General features: G+C 41.0%; 1 protein-coding gene across 2 annotated transcripts; it reads right to left on the reverse strand.

The window, feature by feature from the left end:
- Window positions 1-5,775: 5,775 nt before the first annotated feature.
- Window positions 5,776-9,813, reverse strand: ppil1 (peptidylprolyl isomerase (cyclophilin)-like 1). 2 transcript variants are annotated; one of them, XM_048255167.1, is made up of 4 exons: window positions 9,632-9,813; window positions 9,130-9,284; window positions 7,819-7,887; window positions 5,776-6,076 (listed from the first exon to the last, which is right to left on the reverse strand). In XM_048255167.1, the coding sequence occupies exons 1-4, from the start codon at window positions 9,685-9,687 to the stop codon at window positions 5,859-5,861; spliced, it is 498 nt and encodes a 165-aa protein (XP_048111124.1). In that variant the 5' UTR covers window positions 9,688-9,813; the 3' UTR covers window positions 5,776-5,858. The 2 variants fall into 2 exon arrangements, with proteins under 2 accessions (XP_048111124.1, XP_048111123.1); XM_048255166.1 differs by having other exon boundaries at window positions 5,776-6,079.

Below are 9,813 nucleotides of genomic sequence, written 5' to 3' on the forward strand. Positions count from 1 at the left end.
GAAGTGCACTTGAAGTGACAAAGTCTGGGCTCTCAAGTAAATTTCCATTTGGCTACGCCATTCTGCTAGCGGGGGACCATTCTTTTCCCCATACTTGGGCACCCATGGACCCCCTAAAAACCATGGTACCATCATCATGTTGTTGATTACAGGTCCAGCTGCTCCACCGGCCTGCTGATCTTCAGACATGGTGCTGTGTCTTAAGAGAGGTCCTGCCGACTAACGCCAAAATTGTCGTGCCACTCTTAACAATGCAGATTCGAACCTCTCTGAGACACAACCACCACACTGAATAAATTTACAGTTATTTATTACAAGGGAGCAGCAGCAGCAAGCATACATGCAGAGCCGGCAGAAGATGTTAAGTGTACAGTGTCAGGCCCGAGCCCACCCTCTGTTAAAGCCCAGGATATCACCCACACAATGCCCGCAATACCAGTTAAGCCACTAGAAGCCTAACTCTGAGCAACAAGAAGAACATCACAGGACTCTTAAGATAAAATAGCCCACACACACACACTCAATCACAGCAAAGGGAATAGCATTACCAACACACAGGCTAGCACTAGTAGAAACACAATATTATTCACAGCACTCCAGAATGTACCATTCAGAATTGCATAGCAATACGTTTAACACCAATAAAGCCACATAGGAATAAGCACACAATAAATCACTTCAGTCCAGTTTGTTCTTAATTGCCACACAGGTAGACAATTGTGCAATAGGCCCAAGCAGTTATAAGGAGGGAGGGCTCACCATGACACAGTCCACGCCCCTCCGGCTGTCGCATATTGCTGGCCCCCAATCAGAGAAATAACATTGGTCGCGGCACCCTCCTCGCCCGACCAAGAAAACAACAAATCCCACAATGCACGGGTGGTGTAGCAGCTGTCTCCGTGGGAGTCCGCCTCCCTGCAGCCAGTGACGTTAGGGCACGCCTCAGACTGCTGTCCAAAATGCGCAGAAGACTTCCTTGTCGGCAGGCGCTCTTCCACGCAGCAATCGCCTCGGGAGAGAACAATGTTTTAATACTTCGTAAAACCTTGAGCTGGCTCATCCACACTAAGACAGAATGATTGTTTTACTTTCCTTTAGCAGACGTCACGATCGCGCATATCAGCTGTCTCCTCTCTTCAGTCAGGCTGCACAGCTCCAGGAAGTCGGCACCCCTCTCGAAAAGGACAGTTCTTAAAACTTAGACAGATGACCGAAGGCCCACTCACACAGCAAGACAGCAGATAAGCAAAGTTACTTTCCTTCATGGATCGCTAGTTTGCGTCCTCTTAATCAACCCACAGCGGTCAGTCATTCAGCAGTCCACCTCGCATCAGCTGTTGCTTCAGGGTCGGTCATCAGGCCAGCCCTGGGTTCCCCGTCGTCACTACAACCTCCCCTTTCCCTATAAAAGGATTTACCTCCCCATTCTCCCAATCGCAAAACCCTCACACACCCCAGTCCAATTAGTCCATCCACCAATCACAGTGTTCCACATGAGAAAGCAGGAAAACGTCCATCACAGGGAATTGTTCATTGTGCACTGTGCACAAATAAGCATTTTCCCCCAACATCAGACATTTATACATAATAATAATAATAATAATAATAATAATAATAATAATAATAAACCCTCCTGACTGTGACATAACAAATTGCTTTACTGCAGACATGTCAAGGTCAAGGCCCGGCCCGCGAATGAATTATCTACAGCCCCCGGGATGATATTTGATTAGTATTAGAACCGGCCCGCAGGCCACAGCCGCCAGGTGCTGTTTTGCGCATCAATACTCCATTCCACGCAATGCAACGGTAGCCCACGAACTCACTGCGGCGCCGCAAGTGGGCCTCGGCTTCATTATTCATCAGTATTCAGTCAGGGCAGATGTCAACTTTCAGTTACCCCCCTCCCCAGTGTTGTGCCTGAACGCTCATTGAACGAAAGTCACTCGTTCATATGTATTTTGAGCGAACGTGAACTGAGCGTACTGTATTAGGCTACTACTGCCTGATGAACGTCACTGTGAACTCGTTCATTCTGGTATCTGAACGGCATGCTCTTTCAGGTTAACTTAGTTGAATAGGATATCAGAATTTCTACAGAGCCTTCCACGCGAAAACCCGGCTAAAACACACCGTAAAAAGGCCTTAATATGGCAGCATGCAGGTCACCATTTGTCAAACTATGGGCCGCGTTCCGCAATGTGGACAATGGTCTGCAGAGTGAAATTATTCCCGGGCCATCGTCTGATAATTTGCTGCGCAATTGGTCAAGGAGCCGCGGACAGAAAAAGAAAACAAACATTTCTGCATTTAGTAGGAAATACTTGCTAATTTGGTGTCATCAAACATAGAGGCATATAATTAAGTCGTGGTATGAGCGTTTATTCAATGCATGCGTGTGCACGTTGGTAGCAAAGCTAAGCTTCAACCTATTGGAATTATGAAACGACATTTAATAGAACGACGTGGATTTATGCAACTTCCATAAAAAACAGAGCACAGACTATATAAAACACTGTTTGGCATTAAGTATTAAAGTCAGCCAAAAACTATTAATTAGTCATAGTTAAAGATCTCCAGATCAGTGATTTACGCATGATCTGACCCGCCATTTACCATTCACACAAGCTGGTATTGTGTCTCCTGAATCCTTACATTCAGGCATTCAAATTAAATGTAATTAAATAACGTATAAATATTCTATCAGTGTAGGATGCTTGCATGAGGGAAACATCCCAAAACCACGGCATATAACCGCAGTTGTTTTGAGAAGTATTTCTCATGCAAGCATCATGCAACAATGCAAAAACAATGAAACTATTGTAGGCCTAATTATATTTTACATTAGTAAAGCAGTACTCTGATGTGCATGTTTTCACAAACTTTTGTGAACAATCTTAGCACTTTAAACATTAACTGTTTTGAAGTGCATGTATAGCAATATAGTATAAAAATAATAATAATTGTGATATCATTATGATAATTTAATGGGGGGTGGGAGGAGGGGGTGGGTTCATGTAGGTGGGCCCTATGACCCCAAAGTATGCCTTGACTGGGCCTCAGGTCAAAGAAGTTTGAGAAAGGCTCATGTAGACGACAAAGCAGCAAGGTGGCATCATATGATCATTTAAACAAGTTTTATGACAAGGTCGGTGAGGATGGGAAAAATCGTACATTTGTGCAAACTTTGCCCGCACTTCAGTCACAGTCATTATTCATTTAATCATTAAATAAAATACAGTACACGTCTTGGTTCAATAGGTTACATGCAGTCATTTTAATATGTTTTAATAAACATTGAACCAGTCCGGCCCTCGGCTTGTAGCAAATTTGTTTTTTTGGCCCTCTAATGTATTTGACTTTGACATCCCTGCTTTACTGCATTCAAATATACATACACGCCAGGCACCGGCTAGAAAAAGAGTAGCGATGGAGTTTCTCAGACATTCGTCATGACAGAGCCAGCGAAAAAGAAGCAAAACCCGAGAAAACAGTAAGGAAATTGCCAATACTGCATAGTTTACCTTTAAAATGACAGTGCTACTGTGTAAATGCTAAAATGTCAGGCTATGAACAGATGAGCTGATATGATGTGTAGGCTAATCATTTAACCGAAACAAGCAAAAACTAAGGCTGAAGAACAATTACAACTAGACTGCATATCCGAGGAACTTTGTGCTTGCTAAACTGTGTCTGCTCTTGTTGGTGAAGTTTAGTTGAGCCAGCACACTTTTTTCAGTTTCACAGAAATGCAGTCTAGTTTATTAGTGGGCTTGATCAAGCAAACTATTGTTTTTCTTAAGTTTACTTTATTTATTATTCCTTTTACCTGTTTTTAAGCTCAAAAATGTTTCTACTTCAGATCAGCCATATAAGGTTTTCATAATGTGACCTGCCTCACCAGTGGATATTTGAATCATGTTTCACCATTAGATGATGATATAAACCCTTCCCTGGCAGAAAGACAAGGACTTGTGTAAGTGGCCTTTCAGGAGTTACAAAACTCAAGCTTTTGGCCATTATCCAGTAGGCAAAAAGGAAAACTCAAGAAGCAATGAATAGTTTGAACAGAGGTTAACAGAGGGACAGTGCAGATTAATCTGTCTCATTGAAGTGTCTCACTAGAAGCATATTACATCACATTCCTTTTCACGTGCCCAGGTTGCAAAACTGAATGGAAAAAAACAGCTAAAAAAAGCCAAATACCTCAGAGCAAAGACCAAACCAGGCTGATTTTGATTTCATGACAACTATCTGGATTGAAGAATCTCTTATGCTACCCATACATCAGAAGACTTTGACAAGATTGGAGTCTTTTAACTAAAGCCCCCCATTCAAACTTTACTCAAAAGACTACCATCTTCCCCAAATCTTCTGGTAAAGATGGCTTTAATTTTGCTACAATTAAGCACATTTTCTTTACTATGGAATCCTTTATCTACTTCAAAACGAGAGATAACTTTAAGGACAATTCTAATAGAATTCTAGAAGTGTGGAGTGTGTTCTAATATAGACATGTCATCACTATTTCCAGTCACATAAGGATTGCATGCAGTGGCATTTCCAATATACTGATGGCCTTTTAGTATTCACTGGACGTCCAAAAATAGTCATAAAACAACTTAGTCCCTGTGCAGAGTAATTTCATGTCCATTAAGTACATGTAGCCAGCATGTGCCAAATGAAGCCCAACCTCAAGGTGATTTTGATTTCTTTTACTGCTAAAATTGGCACGGTGGTGTTTTAAGCCTCCAACGCAATCTTCCAGGCAGCGCTGCATGGCACTAGGGTTAGGGTTAAGGTTAGGTGCCTTGAAGTTGACAGTGGGTGCTTTAAACACCAGAGCCTAAAATTGCCTGTTAATGTTCATCAATAAAGTAACAACAAAAAAAAGAAAAATAGCTTAATAAGACTCTCCTGACTTTCACCTGTAAGAACCATGACAAAGGTAAACCTCAATTACACCTAGTCCATGCAGACCAACGCTTTGTCACAGCATGTTTATTCAGAGAAGACTTACAGCGGTGTCCTCACTTCACATCAACGAGGCAAAGAGGTGAGCACATTCCAGGCGGGTGCTCTGGGAGAACCCCATGCTGGGACTTCAGCGAATCTTTTACATCCCTAACAGGTGTCAGAGTTTATGGTCTATCTATATATTAACCCACATGAAATATGTTGCAATAAATGGAGCAGAACTAGCAATGAGAAAAACACCTGTCTCAGTGTGGTAAGATGTTTTATGCACCCTAAACCTGTTAATGAACCAATTTTCTTGTATGAGATATATTATCAATTGCAGGGTGCTGGTGAACAGTTTTAACATTGTTGTATCTCACAGTGACTACAAAAGTTCAATGTCAAGTTAAAGCTTAAAAAACCCCTTTCCCATATCTTGTTTACCTCCTGCGGGTGGTTGCTTTCATGCTATTAGTTGGCTAGAGCCAGTATTGACTTGCTAATGTTTCCCTTTGCATGAGTCATGTGCACTGCAATATGAATTATCCCAAATCCCAGGTTAGCTCTACAGCACAACTCTGTGGTCTAGTCTGTACCTACAAGGAAACCCTGTTCTGAGAAGGGACAACACTGCCCCAGTGATCTGATCACTCATTCTTATCTTGACAAAATAAAACCACATTCCCTGGCAGTAGCCACAGCATCAATTGGCTACTCCCAAAATGGCATTTTGATTTATATATAGTGGCTTGGGTGAAGCTAACAAACTAACTAAATTCTAAAAGATTACAATAAATCATATACAAAGACTATATAAAAGTTTCACAGATGTTTTTTTATTACAAACTTGCCTTGATTATGAACACAAAAATTAAAAAAATATTTGAGGTTTGTTTTAGTCAGTTCGGCAGAGTCATCCTCAGTATTTTGATGTCATCTACAGGTCGATCTTGTGAGTTGGTTTCCACCATACCAATCCTATTGACAACTCCCATGCCTTGGCACACACGGCCGAAAATGGTGTGCTTCCCGTCCAGCCACTGAGTTGGACCCAGGGTCAGGAAAAACTGGCTGCCGTTGGTGTCAGGACCTGCATTTGCCATGGCCAGGATACCAGCTCCTTGTGGAAAAATACATATCAGACTTACATATCTACAGTTAATAACAATCCTAGGACCTACACTATTCCTCAAAAAGCACTGTTATCTGTTAAACTCTTTGGCAGTGCAAGGCTTTATGTGTCCTTGCATTTGCGTCACGCAAACACATGATAATGCATGTCCAATCCATTAAAACAGATATAAGAGTTACGCTACATGGCACGAGCGAGAGTGGCATTGATATGGCACGGGGGCAGCCGTGGCCTACTGGTTAGGGCATCAGACTTGAAACCGAAGGGTTGCCAGTTCGATCCCCGACCAATAAGAAAAATGTGGGCGGGGAAGTGGTTGAGCACTGCTCTCCCATGCCCACATCCATGGCTGAAGTGCCCTTGAGCAAGGCACCTAACCCCTCACTGCTACCCGAGTGCTGCTGTAGCAAGGCAGCTCACTGCTCTGGGTTAGTGTGTGCTTCACCTTACTGTGTGCTCTGTGTGTTCACTCATTCACGGATGGGATAAATGCACAGACCAAATTCCTTGTATACGCAAGTATACTTGGCCTATAAACCTGATTTTACATTTACAGTACAGATATCGCCATGGCTGTGATTAAGCTGTAGGTAATGAGCTGTCTATTACTGAAAGGATCAATGGTTGTCAGATGGACCTTGGGCACATGGCCTAAATCTTAAATCAAGGGGAGAACAACGAAACAAAGAAAGATAAAAAAATTGAAATTTAATCATATGTATTATTCATCAGGGTGCATAAAATGTTCAGCTCTACAAAAGCATTAGATACAAACTATGATGGCACTCATTAGAATGCATACCTCCGCCTCGGATCTGTAACAGACCCTTCACCAAGGAGGTTATGTATTCACCTGTCTGTTGCTTGGTTGGTGGGTTAGCAGGCTTACTGATGGGCCAAAGACGAATCCGTTAATTTGTGGTCCTGATCTGACTAATCTGGTGTCATAGCTAACATAAAGTTAAAGTAAGATGGAATTTGATAATCATTTGTATATTCCAGTGGAGTGGAGTGCACCTCAAGGAAATGTATAGTTTTACCCTGCACTGTGTCAGATGAGCAGAGAAGTGCAGGACATTTGCTGCCAGATTATTTGTCCACTCCATACACGGGATAGAAATAAGCAGACCAGCTTACAGTCACTTACAAATGAAGTTGTCCTGTTACAAAATACATAATTTGGTGTGAAGTTTTGAATGAAAAAACTGGCTAGGGTTTGTCTAGCAAGCTAAATGATTTCATACTGCCCACCCCAACTACAGGGCTTATTTGGATCCATTCATAGATTCAATCCAGCACTCTGACTGACTCACCAGTGCTGCTCAGGGTACAGAGTGGTATTATGCATTGCCTTTTGGATTTTTGTTGCAGATATAGAAATAAAATGGGTGCAAAACAATACCAAACCACTGGGGGAAGCTTTGTTAGAGCATGCTGAATAACATTGGACTGAAATTGACTGAATCTGCATGATATGTGTAGAATAACAAGTAAAGGTAAACGCGTAAATAAAAACATACAAATAAACAAAGGAGGCTAACATTAAAATGCTAAATTTCAGTTTAAATGCTAAATGGCTGGTCCATTAGAGTACACAGTGGTGTGTTGATTTGGCAAATGTTTTATATCCTTGTGGAAAATACACAAATCTGGTGGCTCTCAGCATACAGCATAGAAACATTCCAGAGATTTCCTAAATTAAGCCTTGAGGTAATTTACCAACTTACCTGTGAATTTCAACTCTGGGTGCAATTCATCTTCAAACTGTTTACCATATATTGATGCACCTCCACGACCTACGAAAACATTTCACCAATTTAGAAATATGGTTTAGTTGTGCCTCAATAAGATTAAACTTTTTTTCAGTGTAGAATCACCCAACACTAAACCACCTTCCAGGACAGAGTGGAGCCTTAAAGTGAAAATGAAGCCTTGATCAAAGGTGGCTGTGCCCTGGTGGCGAAAATCTGAATTTCTACCTCATTTTTCAGCAAATATTTATTATAAATAGGCTATATTTATAAAACCATAGCTCACCTAAAATAAAAGCATCCGAAAAACATAAGACATTGTTCAGTGCTTCATTTCCACTTTAAAGTCCAGGCAAAATAAGCCAAAAGTCCAGCCAAAACTAATTGTAACATAATTGTTTTTCAGTTTTTTTTTTTCAATTGATGCCGTAACAAAGTAAAAGTCCATTAAAATCCCGTTGGTGAGAATATGTTAAAGGTATACTATGCAGTTTGAGGTATTTTGGGCGACTGTAGAGCTCCCCCTAGAGTCATTGCAATCTAAATCAATTAAATTTAAAGAAACAACTTCCTTTCAGCCATTCAAAGAACTTTTGCCGACTCCTGCATTCTCCAGCCATCTCAGACTGTTACTTATTCTCAATAGCATTCTGTCTACTAACAATCTCAACATAGCCTAGCATGAGGTCAAAGTTGTTTCTTTTTCATGTTCCTGTAACATGAAAAGCCACAGAAACACTCTGATTACTTGGACAATGAGAGTCATTAGCATCACTTGGTGGCCCTGACAAAAGCAACCTTGAGGCCTTAACCAACCTGCAATTCTCTTCACCCTCTTTATCCTGTGTCCATAAGTGTGTGTTGGTGCTTATGGAGGGTCCTCGGTTTTTTGGACCTCAGTATTTTCTAAACTCTGCATATGGCCCTGGTTGCCTCGGTAAACATTAGGGTTTTTTGGTATAAAATTTTATATCTGAAAATGTTCAGGGCTCCACACTGTGTAAGTGTACCAAGTTCCATGCTTTTATGTAAAACAATGGACCTAATTTTCACAATTCACGTGTAGTCCTACTACACAAGTTCAGTAAAACTGCCAAAGGTACAGTTTTTGGCCTTTGACCTATGCAAATGTTCCACTACTTGGATTTTCATGGACTTGTCTTATGTGATATGGGAAGGTTTTATGAACGTAATACAACAAACATAAATTACGTTGAGATTAGTTTTGGATTGGGTGAAATTCTCACAGATTGCCTGGACTGTTAACAACAGATTAGGCTACCTCACCTGTTCCAGTTGGATCTCCACCTTGGACCATGAAATCTTTGATGATGCGATGGAACTTTGTAGTGTTGTAATATCCTCTTCTACTCAGCTCTGCAAAATTCTTGCAAGTTTTCGGAGCATGCTTCCAGTAAAGTTCAACCACAATAGTTCCCATTCTGAAATAAACACATGATAAAATAAGACTTTAAACTTTAAATAGTGAGTCATATCCTGGCAAGTGGATTCATTGTTCTGTAGCCCATCACCAATACTGCACAATGGAGAAAAAGTCATACCGCGAGACAAACTGAAAGTCTGCAGGGAAAAATAGCCACGTTATGTGAACTGGTAAAGTAAAAAAAAAAAAAGTATAAAAAATATGATGCTGCTACTTAAGTTATAGCTACTATAGCTAAGCTTAACTTCAGTTAACGTTATAGTGTTTTAGTAGTAGAGTCTACGCTACACTGTCATCATTCAGTCATCCATTCATTCATTAAGAAAAAACCCAAACTCAGCTTACGTTGTCTCCAATGAAACTGTAGGAGGCTGCCATGAATCTGGTGGTAGTCCTGCCATTTCAAAAACGACTATATTTGCGAAGGATAAAGAAATGTCAGAGAAATGTTGAATTCACATTTACCGCATCGACAGCACACTTCCTGTTGTCACGTAGCAAATGCTAAGAATAGCAATCTACTGCCA

This window comes from Alosa alosa, chromosome 10, assembly GCF_017589495.1.
Source record: "Alosa alosa isolate M-15738 ecotype Scorff River chromosome 10, AALO_Geno_1.1, whole genome shotgun sequence".
Taxonomy (NCBI): domain Eukaryota; kingdom Metazoa; phylum Chordata; class Actinopteri; order Clupeiformes; family Clupeidae; genus Alosa; species Alosa alosa.